This window comes from Oncorhynchus tshawytscha, linkage group LG22 (genome assembly GCF_018296145.1).
Source record: "Oncorhynchus tshawytscha isolate Ot180627B linkage group LG22, Otsh_v2.0, whole genome shotgun sequence".
Classification (NCBI taxonomy): Eukaryota; Metazoa; Chordata; class Actinopteri; order Salmoniformes; family Salmonidae; genus Oncorhynchus; species Oncorhynchus tshawytscha.
The window spans coordinates 32,924,974-32,942,119 of NC_056450.1; the positions used below are offsets into that span (position 1 = coordinate 32,924,974).

The 17,146-nt window shown below is 41.8% G+C and overlaps 1 protein-coding gene and 1 non-coding gene across 2 annotated transcripts in view; one reads left to right on the forward strand and one right to left on the reverse strand.

The window, feature by feature from the left end:
- Positions 1-17,146, reverse strand: part of LOC112222325 (NUAK family SNF1-like kinase 1) — a 57,212-nt gene that overhangs the window by 26,062 nt on the left and 14,004 nt on the right. The window contains exons 2-4 of the mRNA XM_024385108.2: positions 7,307-7,427; positions 7,053-7,204; positions 2,848-2,913 (exon numbers count right to left, since the gene is read on the reverse strand). Coding sequence (XP_024240876.1) covers positions 2,848-2,913; positions 7,053-7,204; positions 7,307-7,427 — 339 coding nt within the window. The remainder of the gene's footprint in view (positions 1-2,847; positions 2,914-7,052; positions 7,205-7,306; positions 7,428-17,146) is intronic.
- On the forward strand, positions 2,607-2,677 carry trnag-gcc. Its single transcript has one exon. It is a non-coding gene; the product is annotated as a tRNA-Gly (tRNA).

The window sequence follows — 17,146 nt, forward strand, 5'->3', positions numbered from 1 at the left end:
CTAGCTAGCAACTTACCATGGCTCCTCGCTGCCTGGACTCGCGTAACAGGTGGCCAGCCTGCCACGCAGTCCCCTCATGGATTGCAATATATTCGGTGTCCAAAAATGCTGATTACCAATTGTTATGAAAACTTGAAATCGGCCTGAATTAATCAGCCATTCCGATTAATCGGTCGACCTCTAGTAAAAACTGTTGAGGGGGTGGGGGGATGACCAGAGGGAGCAGAAAAATTACCATTGAGGGGGTGGGGGAATGACCACAGGGGGAGCAGCAGAATGACCATTGAGTGAAATAAAAACAAAAAAGTTATAATATACATATTAATAACTGCAACAGGGAGGAATGTCGTTGGGGTGGGGGCAGAGTAAAAACTGTTAGGGGGTGGAATGTCCATGGGGGAGTAGCAGAGGGGAGGTGGGGTAGGTAGCTGAATAGTGTTGGCTATTCAGCAGCCTGATGATCTGAAGTTTGAACTACACTGATCTGAAGGTTGCTACACAAAGGTATTCGATGGAGTTGAGGTCAAGGCTCTGTGCAGACCAGTCAAGTTCTTCCACTCCCATCTTGACAAAACATTTCTGTATGGACCTCGCTTTGTGCATGGGGGCATTGTCATGCTGAAACAGGAAAGGGCCGGCTAAGGCACTGCATCGCAGTGCTAGAGGCATCACTACAGATCCGGGTTCGATACCGGGCTGTGTCGCAGCCGGCCGCTACCTGGAGACCCATGAGGCGAAGCACATACGGGAGTTGCAGCGATGGGACAAGACAAACTACCAATTGGGGAGAAAAAGGGGTTAAAAAAAAGAAAGGAAGAAGTTTTCCTTCAATGGAACTAAGGGGCCCAGCCCGAACCATGAAAAAGTGCAAACACAGTTGGTCCGTCAGACTGCCAGAGTCAGAGTCCAATGGTGGCAAGCTTTACGCTGATGCTTGGCATTGCGCATGGTGGCCATGTAGTGTATTTTTACATGGTAGTCTACATGTTACATAATTTCTGATAAGCTTTCATATGGATTACATTTTATTTATTTATTTATTTTTTATTTTACCTTTATTTAACCAGGTAGGCAAGTTGAGAACAAGTTCTCATTTACAATTGCGACCTGGCCAAGATAAAGCAAAGCAGTTCGACAGATACAACGACACAGAGTTACACATGGAGTAAAACAAACATACAGTCAATAATACAGTATAAACAAGTCTATATACAATGTGAGCAAATGAGGTGAGAAGGGAGGTAAAGGCAAAAAAGGCCATGGTGGCAAAGTAAATACAATATAGCAAGTAAAACACTGGAATGGTAGTTTTGCAATGGAAGAATGTGCAAAGTAGAAATAAAAATAATGGGGTGCAAAGGAGCAAAATAAATAAATAAATAAAAATTAAATACAGTTGGGAAAGAGGTAGTTGTTTGGGCTAAATTATAGGTGGGCTATGTACAGGTGCAGTAATCTGTGAGCTGCTCTGACAGTTGGTGCTTAAAGCTAGTGAGGGAGATAAGTGTTTCCAGTTTCAGAGATTTTGTGTAGTTCGTTCCAGTCATTGGCAGCAGAGAACTGGAAGGAGAGGCGGCCAAAGAAAGAATTGGTTTTGGGGGTGACTAGAGAGATATACCTGCTGGAGCGTGTGCTACAGGTGGGAGATGCTATGGTGACCAGCGAGCTGAGATAAGGGGGACTTTACCTAGCAGGGTCTTGTAGATGACATGGAGCCAGTGGGTTTGGCGACGAGTATGAAGCGAGGGCCAGCCAACGAGAGCGTACAGGTCGCAATGGTGGGTAGTATATGGGGCTTTGGTGATAAAACGGATTGCACTGTGATAGACTGCATCCAATTTGTTGAGTAGGGTATTGGAGGCTATTTTGTAAATGACATCGCCAAAGTCGAGGACTGGTAGGATGGTCAGTTTTACAAATTTGTAAACTCATTAATTATGGATAAACCTCTAGAAAAATTATTTTAGATCACTCGGGTATCGCTCAAGTTTATTTTCAAATCCTTGTCATAAACAGGCTCTAGGTACTAGGCAATGTAAAAACACTACACATTGTACCTACCTAAAACTAGTCTACCATGCAAAAAATACAAGTGATTAAGAGACGGGCACTCTAAATACATTGTACTACCTATAACTGGTCTATCATGCAACAACAACAAAAAGCTTATTAAAGACGACATCTGTTTTTAATGGTCCTTCGAGCCGAATAGTTAAATACTAATTCAACATTTTGTTTCACTTCACCCTGACTGTTAGAAAAATACTCTGTCCCATACAATGATGTATCAAAGCATTGGTGGTTCAGTAGTAAACTTCTCGTCTGCCACCCAATGCCCCGGGTTGATTCCCGGCCAATGTGTGGACTCTTTTGGGGTATAAGCAGGATCTCACTAAACACTTGAATTTAAACTCCTGAAAATACCCAGAAACACAAATCTAAGTGCATGAGCTATATCAACCTATTTTCAAACTACTTCTCTACATTTGTGTCCTATAAGTTTCTTTAAACCCCTTCCAGTCTTTCTCTCCTATTTTCAACTCCTTTCTGCTTCACGCCACCCCCACTGTGTTGTGAGCCCTGGAATAAACTATCATAGCAGCTCAGCATTGGTGGTTCAGTGGTAGAATTCTCGCCTGCCACGCGGGAGGCCCGGGTTCGATTCCCGGCCAATGCAGGCATATCCTTTTAAAATAACTACCTTTAACACTCACTGGATGACAGGTCTTGGACAGGCATAAGGTCTGCACCATAAGCGGGAAAATCTGTAGAATCACATTTTCAATATACCAATAGGAGGGTTTGATTTTAACCAATTCATTTTTAAAATTCTTTGCGTGTTCTCACCTTGACGTTCAGGTCCTGGTCTAGTAGAATGTTCTCCAGCTTCAGATCTCGATGGACCACGCCATTCTGAAGGAGAGGGAAAGAGACAATCAAGTAAAGTACCACTATTACACACAGATCTTTACACACGCACAGATTCTTCACCCCCTTGATGTTTTTCTAGGAAGACACTGCTGTGTTGATTTAGGAACTAGAGAGCAGATGACATTTACACAAACATGGCCTGAATACATAAGTGGAGGTCCAGTGTGTGTTTTATGTGTGATATCAATCATTTTGTAACACAGTCGCTGTATAGAGATTCAAGAGAAATAGGGAACAGATGAAGAGAACAAAAGAACAGCTTAAAAGAGGAGAGATGAAAATGTAATTGTCTAATTGACATTGAAAGGTCATTCTCATGATATGAGTGTTTGATTCAATGATTAATCCACGAGCATACAGTACTGGTGAATGGTCAACAGTATACAGTCAGTGTGTGTAAACCTCGTCTGTGTTTGTTAGTCGATTCCTAGCCTGGGCTTTGTTTAGTTATTGTTTCTGTTTGTCTTTCAATTAGCTTTCCTTAATTATTTTGGATTGTTCAGTTATCCCTCCTTCTGTCTTTCATTGTATGATCACAATTAACAGTCCAGCTCTATAACAAACCCAACATGTACAGATGAATTCGCTAATGTAGTATAACGATATTGAAGAGAGAAAGAGGGGGTATAAGAGTTTGCTACAGGAAAATATGAATAGCACAGCAGAGGTCAATTCAGGTGAAGAGTGAATGTGAGAGAGCGAATAAGATAAAGAGGGGGGAAGAGAGAGACTGAGACATGAATAGGGAAAGAGAGAGGTTTATGTGGCGTGTCTTTTAAAAACATTTTCCCCTGAAGCCTAAATACTTCCTGCTAAAGCTGCATACCTCAGAAGCATTCTAAATAATTCATGCGTTCCGGAACACTCATGTCTATTTTAGAACACTATTTGAGGTCAGACAACTAGAGGATGCAACATCGAGCTCCAAAGCTAAAATAGTGAGGGGTCTTTTTTGTTCTTCATTCAAATGTAGTGGTTTGAGATTGGGGGATAATTTAGCCATCTGGTGTTAAGCAGTATCAGCTATGAGCTAGCTCTGGTGTGCACACATGCATGTGGTTTATTCCACTGAAGAGTTTTATCCCAAAACTCTGCCAATAGGTGTTCACTATTTCCTAAGTCTCCTATTTCCTCAATTTCTGCACCAACTAGGAAATTTAGCTTTTTAACTTTTACCACGACACAATTCTATAAACTAAGAAAGTGAAATGTCCAAATAATAGTAAAGAAGGATTTAATTCAGATTTTATTTCTTTCATCACATTCCCAGTGGGACAGAAGTTTACATACACTCAATTAGTATTTGGTAGCATTGCCTTTAAATTGTTAAACTTGGGTCAAACGTTTCAGGTAGCCTTCCACAAGCTTCCCACAATAATTTTGAATTTTGGCCCATTCCTCCTGACAGAGCTGGTGTAACTGAGTCAGGTTTGTAGGCCTCCTTGCTCGCACACGCTTTTTCAGTTCTGCCCACAAATGTTCTATAGGATTGAGGTCAGGGCTTTGTGATGGCCACTCAAATACCTTGACTTTGTTGTCCTTTAGCCATTTTGCCACAACTTTGGAAGTATGCTTGGGGTCATTGTTCATTTGGAAGACCCATTTGCGACCAAGCTTTAACTTCCTGACTGTGGTCTTGAGATGTTGCTTCAATATATCCACATCATTTTCCTGCCTCATGATGCAACCTCTTTTGTGAAGTGCACCAGTTCCTCCTGTGGCAAAGCACCCCCACAACATGATGCTGCCACCCCCATGCTTCGCGTTTGGGATGGTGTTCTTCGGCTTGCAAGCCTCCCCCTTTTCCTCCAAACACATTCAATGGTCATTCTGGCCAAACAGTTCTATTTTTCTTTCATCAGACCAGAGGACATTTCTCCAAAAAGTACGATCTTTGTCCCCATGTGCAGTTGCAAACCGTAGTCTGGCTTTTTTTTATGGCGGTTTTGGAGCAGTGGCTTCTTCCATGCTGAGCGGCCTTTCAGGTTATGTTGATATAGGACTCATTTTAATGTGGATATAGATACTTTTGTACCGGTTTCCTCCAGCATCTTCACAAGGTCCTTTGCTGTTGTTCTGGGATTGATTTGCACTTTTCGCATCAAAGTACGTTCATCTCTAGGAGACAGAAGGTGTCTCCTTCCTGAGCGGTATGTCGGTGTGGTCCCATGATGTTTATACTTGCGTACTATTGTTTGTACAGATGAACGTGGTAACTTCAGGCGTTTGGGAATTGCTCCCAAGGATGAACCAGACTTGTGGAGGTCTTGGCTGATTTCTTTTGATTTTCCCATGATGTCAAGCAAAGAGGCACGGAGTTTGAAGGTAGGCCTTGAAATACATCCACAGTACACCTCCAATTGACTCAAATCATGTCAATTAGCCTATCAGACGCTTCTAAAGCCATGACATCATTTTCTGGAATTTTCCAAGCTGTTTAAATGCAGAGTCAACTTAGTGTATGTAAACTTCTGACCCTCTGGAATTGTGATACAGTGAGTTTTAAGTGAAATAATCTGTTTGTAAACAATTGTTGTAAAAATTATTTGTGTCATGCACAAAGTAGATGTCCTAACCGACTTGCCAAAACTATAGTTTGTTAACAAGAAATTTGTGGAGTGGTTGAAAAACAAGCTTTAATGACTCCAACCTAAGTGTATGTAAACGTCTGACTTCAACTGTAATTCTCCTTTGACCCACAAAGATTTCCTCTGGTATTAGGAGTAGAATTTTGTGGGTTTAGCTGTGCAATGTTTGCCTGTTGCTTCATTTCACACCCTGAGAAGAGAAACTGCAGTGATCAGGATTTTTTGGGATTAGCTCACAGGTGGCTGGTGTCACCTTAACTGGGGAGGACAACCTCATTGTATTGGCTGGAACGGAATTAATGGTATCAAACACATGGTTTACAAATGTTTTAATATCACTCCATTCACTCTATTTCAGCCATTATTATGAGCCGTCCTCCCCTCACCAGCCTCCTGTGGCTTAGCAGTACCATGTTTGCCTGTTGCTCCGTTTTACACTAAGTGGGTTAATTGCAACCAACATTGAGCACTGCCTCAACATGAGGTGAACTCTCGTTAAACCATAAATATGTGCTAAAATCACCCGCCCGCACACCTGATCTCAATTGCAACCACTACTGGCCACCATACTACTGCTCCCTAAAGCTGATCTCAGTGTGGGAAGTTTTCCAATACCTTGAAAAGAGGGGCACCTATTGGTAGATGGGTACAAATTTGAACAATCAGACATTTAATTAGATATATATCGGTACCAAAATGTTATGATACCAACATTTTAGAATATGTAGTACGTAGTACCGTTTTATATAGTACACTGAATTTGTTCCTCCAACCAATCAAAAGAACCCGCTGGGCAACAGCAGCTTGTCTCTTAATGTGCCAGTCCACTTGTCTTGTATGCCAATATAACGTGCGGCGTATGTCATCAACCAGTAACAACCCTGTAGAGGTCGACCGATTAATCGGAATGGCCGATTTCAAGTTTTCATAACAATCGGAAATCGGTATTTTTGGAACCGTGAGTTTTGTGATCTGTTGCACCACTACTGTCTAGCAATGATTAACAACCAGCTTGACAGAGCTTGAAGAGTTTTAAAAATAATAAATGGGTAAATATTGTGCAGTCCAGGTGTGCAGAGCTCTAAGAGACTTACCCAGAAAGACAGCTGTAATTGCTGCTAAAGGTGATTCTAACATGTATTGACTCTGGGTTGAATACTTAAGCCAATAGCTAATCAAGATATATTAGCGTTTTATTTTACATTATAAATAAATAAAATATTATAATCTTCGACCTTGACAGAGTATTTTGTGTAGATCGTTGAAAAAAAAGACATTTTAATTTGAATCATACTTTGTAACAAAATGTGGAAAAAGTAATGGGGCCTGAATACTTTCTTAACTAAGGCACTGTAACTGTATAAAGTATTCCCCCCGTCACTACCGAAAAGAGAAACTGCAGCACACGCGGATATAGGATTCATCACATTATTTAGCAAATAATTATTCTAATTGAAATACAATGATTGCGTGTGCGTGCGAACGCTCATGCATTTCTGTGTGAGCCTATGCAGCATGCATGTGTGTGTTTACCGTGTGGCAGTAGTGGACGGCGGAGGTGATTTGTCTGAAGATGTCTCTGGCCTCTGTCTCCACCAGTCTCCTCCTCTCATTGACGTAGTCATACAACTCCCCTCTGCTGGCGTACTCCATCACTATCACTATCTTATCACGACTCTCAAACACTACACAGGACAGGGAGAGCACAGAGAAAGGTTACATTGTGTGTGTACGTATGCGTGTTTTCCTTTCAGTGTGTGTGTGTGTGTGTGTGTGTGTATTCTCACCCTCGTGGAAGCGTATGATGTAGGGGTGTTTGAGGGCGGAGGTGATTTCTATCTCTCTCTTGATATGAACTCTGTCCAGATCATCAGTGATGCTCTCCTTACGAATCGACTTGATGGCCACCTGAGAACACCAGACACACACAGCGTTAGACTTCATTACGGTTACACACACCTCCGAGCTACAAACACACCACACAGACAGACACACTTAAGAATGTTAATGGCACAGGCACACACACAAACGATACAATGCTAGACATTGCTAGGTGACGCACATCTGCACAAACAAAGTTCATTCATAGTCAATATGATGATGCTCATAAATCAATGAACACAGTGTCACTGGGTAACGTTGGCAACCTCTTTTCTTCTGGTCTATAGAGTAGTCTTTCTTCTATCTGGTTTATAGCGTAGGCTAAAAATCACATACTGTGAGCTAGTGATGGGTGAAAAAAATCGATAGTTACATATCGGGATATTATTTTTGACAATATATTGTATAGTTTTGACAATATTGCAATATTATTTTTGCGCTAGTTGGCTATACATGCACCAAAACTCCAGTATGTTTCCTTCATAGCTTGTTCTTCATCTTCTTTTTAAACAGGGAGCCAATTTGTTTTCAGCACTTATTTCAATGACTAATCAAAACTTGTTTTCTCATGGCTCTCTTTTCCCTCTGCAACAGACATGGTGAGTGAGCAATTTGTTTGAAACAGCGAATTGCAATAAAATCACAGTATCGAATCGCAATACATATAGCATCGTGAGAATCGCAATACATATTGTATCGGCACCTAAGTATCGTGATAATATCGTATCTTGAGCTCCCTGGAAATTCCCAGCCTTTACCATGATCCAGGCGTAACCATGGTGATACTTTATTTGTCCCTGTTGTTCGTCTGTCCAGGGTTTGGTCCCAGCAACAAGAGATTCCTCACTAGTTAAATCCCCGGCCAACACTTAATTCATTCACTCTTCCTTATCTCGCTCAAACTTAATTTGCCTCGTTAAGGAAGACAGGCAAACACTGACAAACACACAATTCACGAGTTTGCAAACACAGAAGTAAAGTCCCTGGGTAGAGGTGATACTTGGGGTTTAGGGATGAAGGGTCACTGCAGGCAGAGGCTGCAGTGTTCACACACTGTTCACTTAATCTCACACACATTCAACCCCCAAAACCCCTGGCACACACACACCCCTGAAAATGTTTTGTGTGAAGCTTCAACCTGATACGTAAGATTTATTCAACCCTGTGGCATTATATCAACCACTAGGGTTCTCAAAGCTAGCACTCTCTCGCTCTCTGAGGACCACTGTTCTTCCAGTTGGGTCACAGTTCTAGAATTCTCAGCTGCCGGAAAGAACTCTGGGACATCAGAAGATGGTATTCACACGCTCTCTGGGCCAACACAGTTACAAAACACACACACACACTCCAGGGACTCTCTGACTTAGATACTCATGCTTGCTTGATCAGCCACCAGAGATCCATGTCTTGTAAACTGTGTGGACGTGCTAGCAGGGTAATGTCCCACTAGAGAGAACAGTGATGTAACCACACCTCGGAGTTTCCCTACAGACTCCACGTCTCATCTGATCATGTAGGGGATTGATTGTATGTGTGTATGTGTGTGAGTGAGAGAGAGAGAGCGAGAGAGTATGCATGCCTGTGTTCATTGAACTATTAGTCAAAGTATCTGAATGACCTCTAAAAATATGTGGCTCATTTCAATCATTTGTTTGTGTAAAATACTAAAGGCTGATCCGGGAGGACCATGAATAACAGGTATTACTAGATAGATACATGTGCCAGAGTATACGGTTCAGCCACCACAGCTCTGTCGGGTATGGAACGCCATTTGGGTCTTTGCGTGTCAAGAAATATACACGTCAATTAACACTATCTGACATGTAAAATAAGCTTGACCCGAATATGACTGCACGTCACATAATAATTTAACACGCTCATACATTTTTACATAGTTATTACACTATAACTCGTATTCCATGTCACAACGATTCACCCATACGTATGCTATGATGCTGGTAAAGGTTTTTGTCTGGCGCCCGTGCCGCTGCCGGATGAGCGCAGACACACCTCCCCAAACTCTGGACAGTGCTGGTCGTAAAAAAGCTAACTAGCTGATGGATGCACACAATGTTCTTCCCCCAAAACATAGCAAAACGACATGACCTAGCTAGCTAACTACCGAGCTAAGTGTCGTCATCTAAAATGCCCATACATTTATAAGACAGTTTTTATTTGATTAATGATGGTCGATGTGGGTCCGACCATAGCTAGCCACAATAAGGATTAGCCACAATAGTGGAATTTGAGGTTTGCCTTCAAAATGAAAGTCATGCAAATAATACATATAGTGAAATTATGCCATAATGGAACAACAGATCATGCGAAACGAGGTTGGAATGTTCTTATATAAATTCAACAAAAGACAATACTTTGTTAATTTGACAAAGATCTGTTGAAATCACATTGGATGTATTAGACTTTAGACTCTGAAACAACTGTGAATTGAGCCACATTTATTGTACCAGTCAACCTACTATGTGAATTGAACACTATTCCAGAGGAAAAACTGTACAAAGTGGATGTTTTGGAACCTGATAACTCTTGAGGAGGACTTTGGGGAAAAAAAGCACTTGGGTACTGAGTAGGCTGATATCCCATTTCATTGATCCCCAATCTTTAGGTAAGGCTGTACAGTGCAATATGAATGTCAATATGCACAACAGGGTGACTGGGGAGGTGATTTCCCCACAGTCAAAGTCCCGCAATAAGAGCTACGACGCTAATATTTCCGTAAACTCTTCACAGTTGTGTTCTCTGGGTGTCACTGAGTAGACTGATACCCCATTTCATTGGTCCACATTCCAACACTCCAACCATGTTTAACATTATCAAGTCAAAATATGGCACGATTTCAACAGTAACCTTCTGCATCACTTTCAAAGAGGGACTTTTATTTTAAAAGGCAAACCGCAAAATCCACTATTGTGGCTAATCCTTATTGTGGCTAACTTCACTACACATATGCTATGGCTTGACTGGACCAGGTTAAATCAGATGAAGCTAGCTGGCTGCTTATAATGTTGGTTTTGGGCAACATGGTCAAGTAGCAGGCTAGCTAGTTATTTCAATAGAAGTACAACAAGTGGCTACCTAGCTAATACTTATTCACATGGATTCCTAAATCATTGCTAAGAATATTGAAAACGACTAGTTTCTACTCTTCATTGTTTTCAGGCTGTTTGCATTGGTGCAAGCTAGGTACCGCAGAAGTTGCTGATAACATCTGTATCGAAGATATTTGCAAACATTTTTGATCCTGCTCGTTTGATCCTGATCTAATTTCAAATGCTCACTCAGATGTTTTCACATTCGGTCGAACAAATAGTGCCTTATTAAGAACGCGGTATTGTACAGCTTAGACAGTGATCGTAATGGTTGAGCTTGGCTTGCACACACATCATTCTATAATAGAATTGTGTTATTTGACGTTTTAAATTAAAAGCTTATTTGGCGCATCAAATAGTGTTATTTGACGTGTATTCCAAGATATCTTAAGAACAGGTTTATTCAGTTACTGGTTTCAACACACCACATTCCTACGTATTGACTGCTCACAGTGAACGTGCGAGTGTTAACGTGTTTCTATGGAGAGAACAGAAATAATTACCATGAGTATAGGCTTACATACAATTATACAGGCCCATAGAATAGACTGTGGATGTATACATGCTGCTATTTAGAAGAGACCAAATGACTTGGTATACCCAATCTCTGCCATGATATAACGTAAGTGGTAGGGTTAAATATTTTCGTAGTATTTTACAAATGTTCCATCCCGAGAATAAATCCCTTTTCTCCCGGGTGACCCGAAATTTCCTGCCAAAACCGGAAGTGTCATTCTAAAGCATGAAAATATGTCTAGCTTTGATCAGCATGAAAAGTCTACCTTAGCCCGATGAGCATGACATTGAAGACATTTCAGAGCCAAAGCCCAAATGATTGTACCGTTATCCAATACATAGCCTATGATATATAGGCACATTACGCACGACAGAAAAACATAAAAGCCCATAGATGTAGCTATGCTCTCTTGTTTAAATACATGAAACAAGCTCTGATAGGCTAGTCTGAGTGTGGACTGTATTACTGTACTGTATATTATATGGACTGGAATTACACACATCAAGTTTCAAGTTAACGCACAAGCAGGTGAAATGCCTTTCTTGTAGGCTCTAAACCCAACAATGTAGTAATCAATAACAATGTAATACTAAAAATAACATAAGGTAGAACAAAAACACACAATAAATAAAAACACAAGAAAGTACAGTACATTCAGAAAATATTCAGACTTTTTCCACATTTTGTTACGTTACAGACTTATTCTAAAATGGATTACATTGTTTTTTCCCCTCCTGAATCTACACACAATATCCCATAATGACAAAGCAAAAACAGGTTAAGACATTTTATAAATTAGCAACAATTCTGAAAAACTGTTTTCGCTTTGTCATTATGGGGTATTGTGTGTAGATTGACGAGGATTTTTATTTTATTTAATCCATTTTAGAATAAGACTGTAACGTAACAAAATGTGGAAAAAGTCCATGGGTCTGAATACTTTCCAAATGCACTGTAAAAGGTAAATATGTATAGGAGTGAGGTGATCAGGATATAGGATAAACAGAGTAGCAGCAGCATAGGCTATATGATGATTGTAAGTGAGTGGCTGTGCGTGCGTTTCGAGTCAATATGAATGTATGTGCATATTATGTGTGTGTGTTGGAGTGTCAGTGTGCATGAGTGTGTAGGGCCCTGTGAGTGTCCTCGACCCTTTGTACTACAACCCTGTTGATGTGGAAGGGGTTCGTGCCCCCACCCCCCTTTCCGGCACCACACTGCCAGGTCACTGACCTCTCATCGTCGCCGGTGATCAGACCTACCACTGTCGTGTCGTCAGCACACTTGACAATGTTGTTGGTATTGTGCATCACCACGCAGTCGTGGGTGAACAAGGAGTACAGAAGGGGACTAAGCACACATCCCTGTGGGGCCCCCGTGTTGAGGGTCAGCATGGCGGACAGCCCGTCAGGAAGTCCAGGATCCAGTTGCAAAGAGAGGTGTTCAGTCCCAGGGTTCTAAACTTGGTGACGAGCTTGGAGGAGACAATGGTGTTCAATGCTGAGCTGTAGTGAATGAACAGCATTCTCACATTGGTATTCCTCTTATCTGGGTGGGTGAGGGCAGTGTGGAGTGCAATTGAGATTGAGTCGTCTATGGATCTGTTGGGGCGGTATGCAAATTTGAGTGGGTCTAGGAGGTCTGGGATGATGAAGTTGATGTGTGCCATAAACAGCTTCTCAAAGCACTTCATGATTATAGATGTGAGTGCTACAGGCGGGTAGTTATTGTGGCATGAAGCCTTAGAGTTATTGGGGACAGGAATGATGGTGGTCATTACAGACTGGGACAAGGAGAGGTTGAAAATTACCATGAATATGCCTGCCAGCTGTTCTGCGCATACTCTGAGAACGAGCCCTGGAATACCGTCAGGCCCAGCGGCCTGCCAGGTGTTGAGCTTATTAAAGACCTTACTCATGTCGGCCTCGGAGAGCGAGATCACCCAGTCCTCTGGGTCGGTGGCAGCCCTCAAACCCAGCACGATGTTGTTATTGTTCAGGCGTGCATAAAATGCATTGAGCTCGTCCGGTAGGGAGGCATCGTTTGGAAGATCACGGCATCCTTTGCATTCCGTAATGGACTGTAGCCCCTGCCACATACGGTGGGCGTCAAAGCCTTTGTAATATGATTCCACCTTACTCCTAGATTGTCCTTTTGCTCGTTTGATGAATCTGCGGAGGTCATAGCGGGACTTCTTGTACTTGTTCCTGTCCTCAGCCGTAGCCCACATGATCTTGAAAATCAAATCAACACTAGAACCACCTGACCTTTCAGCCTATAAATACCCGCTAGAGAATGTTGAGAATGTTGCCGGGTGTCACATTTAGCATACGCTTCAGATGCATATCAACCTGCAAGGTGCACAAACAAACACCAAGCCTTGACAAATATTGCATAAACAATTGTAAAGCATGAATTGCATGAAGAAATATTAGTGGAAATATACCCATGTAAAAATATAACAAAAAATATTTGTTTAGATAGAGTAAAGGACATGTTTTGTATAATTCTACAAAGTCTACAAAGTAGGCCAAAAGCCAATTTCCAACACTTCCAGTCAAATGAGACATCAACATTCTAACAGTGTAATAAATCCATTTCATATTTCCTATGTGAAGAACAATAGTTTGGTTGTGTTTATAAAAGTCGTAAGTAACATTAGAAAACTAAAAAACTATTATTTCAAAGACCATTGAAAGCATGTTCATTAGTTTATGTTACTCCAGTGGTTCCCACACTTTTCATAGTCCCCATCTTTTGCACCAGGGTCAAATGTTGTTTTTTACCATCATTGTAAGCCTGCCACACACACACACACACGCACACAATATGATACATTTATTAAACATAAGAATGAGAGCGAGTTTGTCACGACCCGGCTCGTGGGAAGTGAAAAAGAGCTCTTATAGGACCTGGGCACAAATAATAATCCATTTTGCTCTTTATTTTACCATCTTACATATAAAACCTTATTTGTTCATTGAAAATTGTGGATAACTTACCACAGGTTAATGAGAAGGATGTGCTTGAAAGGATGCACATAACTCTGCAATGTTGGGTTGTATTGGAGAGAGTCTCAGTCTTAAATCATTTTCCACACAGTCTGTGCCTGTATTTAGTTTTCATGCTAGTGAGGGCCGAGAATCCACTCTCACATACACTACCGTTCAAAAGTTTGGGGTCACTTAGAAATACTTAGCACCTTTTTTGTCCATGAAAATAACATCAAATTGATCAGAAATGCAGTGTAGACATTGTTAATGTTGTAAATGACTATTGTAGCTGGAAACGGTAGATTTTTAATGGAATATCTACATAGGCGTTCAGAGGCCCATTATCAGCAACCATCACTCCTGTGTTCCAATGGCACGTTGTGTTAGCTAATCCAAGTTTATCATTTTAAAAGACTAATTGATCATTAGAAAACCCTTTTGCAATTATGTTAGCACAGCTGAAAACTGTTGTGCTAATTAAAGAAGCAATAAAACTGGCCTTCTTTAGACTGGTTGAGTATCTGGAGCATCAGCATTTGTGGGTTCGATTACAGGCCAAAATGGCCAGAAACAAAGACCTTTCTTCCGAAATTCGTCAGTCTATTCTTGTTCTGAGAAATTAAAGCTATTCCATGTGAGAAATTGCCAAGAAACATGAAGATCTCATACAACGCTGTGTACTACTCCCTTCACAGAACAGCGCAAACTGGCTCTAACCAGAATAGAAAGAGGAGTGGGCAGCCCTGGTGCATAACTGAGCAAGAGGACAAGTACATTAGTGTCTAGTTTGAGAAACAGACGCCTTACAAGTCCTCAACTGGCAGCTTCATTAAATAGTACCCTCAGTGAAGAGGCGACTCTGGGATGATGGCGTTCTAGGGATAATGAATCCAGTTGTTTGTGTCATCCGTTTCGGGAAAGTACCTGCATAATTGCACACCCAACTCACTCAGGTGCTTCGCTATATCGCATTTGACATTGTCCGTAAGCTTGAGTTTATTTACACACAAAAAAAATCATACAATGATGGAAAGACCTGTGTGTTGTCCTTGTTAATGCAGACAGAGAAGAGCTTCAAATTCTTAAATCATAGCCTCAATTTTGTCCTGCACATTTAATATAGTTGTGGAGAGTCCCTGTAATCCTAGATTCAGGTCATTCAGGCGAGAACAAACATCCCCCAGATAGGCCAGTCGTGTGAGAAAGTCATCATCATGCAAGCAGTCAGACAAGTGAAAACTATGGTCAGTAAAGAAAACTTTAAGCTCATCTCTCGATTCTAAACCATGTTTAAATTATTTTGCTCCTTGATAACTAGCACACTTCTGTATGTTGTAAAAGCATTACATGGTTGCTGCCAATATAAATTTGGATACTGCTTTAAAGCAGCACCAACTTAGCCACACAGTACTTTTAGTAGATTCCCTACAAAGATCAATACATTTTTAATGTTGTTGAATTCCATTTTAATGCCTGGAATCTGTGAGGGCCCTAATTATCATATTTGGACCCGAATGAGGCTCTCCACTCTACAAGCTCTCTCAGTCTCACATCAGCATTAGATGTTCATCCATGTTTCTCAAACGTCAAATTTCAAAGTTATTTAAAATTTAAAATTTCAAAGTCTATAAGGCATTAACTCCAAATTCTTAAGGTTAGACATTAAATCCGAATGGTTAAGGTAAGGGTTACGGTTTGGGATAGGATTAAAACAAAAATATCAGCCTTTGAAATCAGAGGCATATGCTTATGCCCATCCGCCATCCCCATCCACAATGCCTTAGCAAAACCGAAACCTACTTGAAGGTAACAGCGCTCACTGTTGCCCCCCTAGGATCATGTCACCTCCACCTTACCTGCCACCCTAGACCTACTTCAGTTTGCATACCGCCCCAACAAGTCCACAGACGATGCAATCACCATCACAATGCCCTATCCCATCTGGACAAGAGGAATACCTACGTAAGAATGCTGCTCATTGATTACAGCTCAGCAATCAACACCATAGTACCCTCCAAGCTCATCATTAAGCTTGAGGCCCTGGGTCTCAACCCCGCTCTGCGCAACTGGGTCCTTGACTTCCTGACTGGCCACCCCCAGGTGGTGAAGGTAGGAAACAATATCTCCACTTCGCTGATCCTCAACACTGGGGCCCCACAAGGGTGCGTGCTCAGCCCCCTCCTGTACTCCCTGTTCACCAATGACTGCGTGGCCATGCACGCCGCCAACTCAATTATCAAGTTTACAGACAACACAACAATAGTGAGCTTGATTACCAACAACGACGAGAGGGCACTCTGAGTGTGGTGTCAGGAAAACAACCTCTCACTCAACGTCAACAAAACAAAAGGAGATGATCGTGGACTTCAGGAAACAGCAGAGAGAGTACCCCCCCTATCCACATCGACGGGACAGTAGAGGAGAAGGTGGAAAGTTAAGTTCCTCGGCGTGGGTCATTCTCATGAAACCATTAAAATACCATGGCAGTAATGATTTTAAATAGAAAACATCATTTAGTAATATAACAAAATATCATAATAAAGATAGTGTTCTCTACCTTGCACAAAGAGTCATTTCAACATAGGAATTAATTATTGGGCCTCCCGGGTGGCGCAGTGGTCTAGGGCACTGCATCGCAGCGCTAGCTGTGCCACCAGAGACTCTGGGTTTGCGCCCAGGCTCTGTCACAGCTGGCCGCGACCAGGAGGTCCGTGGGGCGACGCACAATTGGCCTAGTGTCGTCCGGGTTAGGGAGGGTTTGGTTGGTAGGGATATCCTTGTCTCATCGCGCACCAGCAACTCCTGTGGCGGGCCGGGTGCAGTGCACGCTAACCAAGGTCACCAGGTACACGGTGTTTCCTCCAACACATTGGTGTGGCTGGCTTCCGGGTTGGAGGCGCGCTGTGTTAAGAAGCAATGCGGTTTGGTTGGGTTGTGTTTCGGACGCATGGCTTTCAACCTTCGTCTCTCCCGAGCCTGTACGGGAGTTGTAGCGATGAGACAAGATAGTAATTACTTACAATTGGATACCACGAAATTGGGGAGAAAAAGGGGGTAGAATTATTTATTTTTTTATTTAAAAAAGGAATTAATTATTTTAGTATTGTATTGCATTTTCTGCTGAAATTC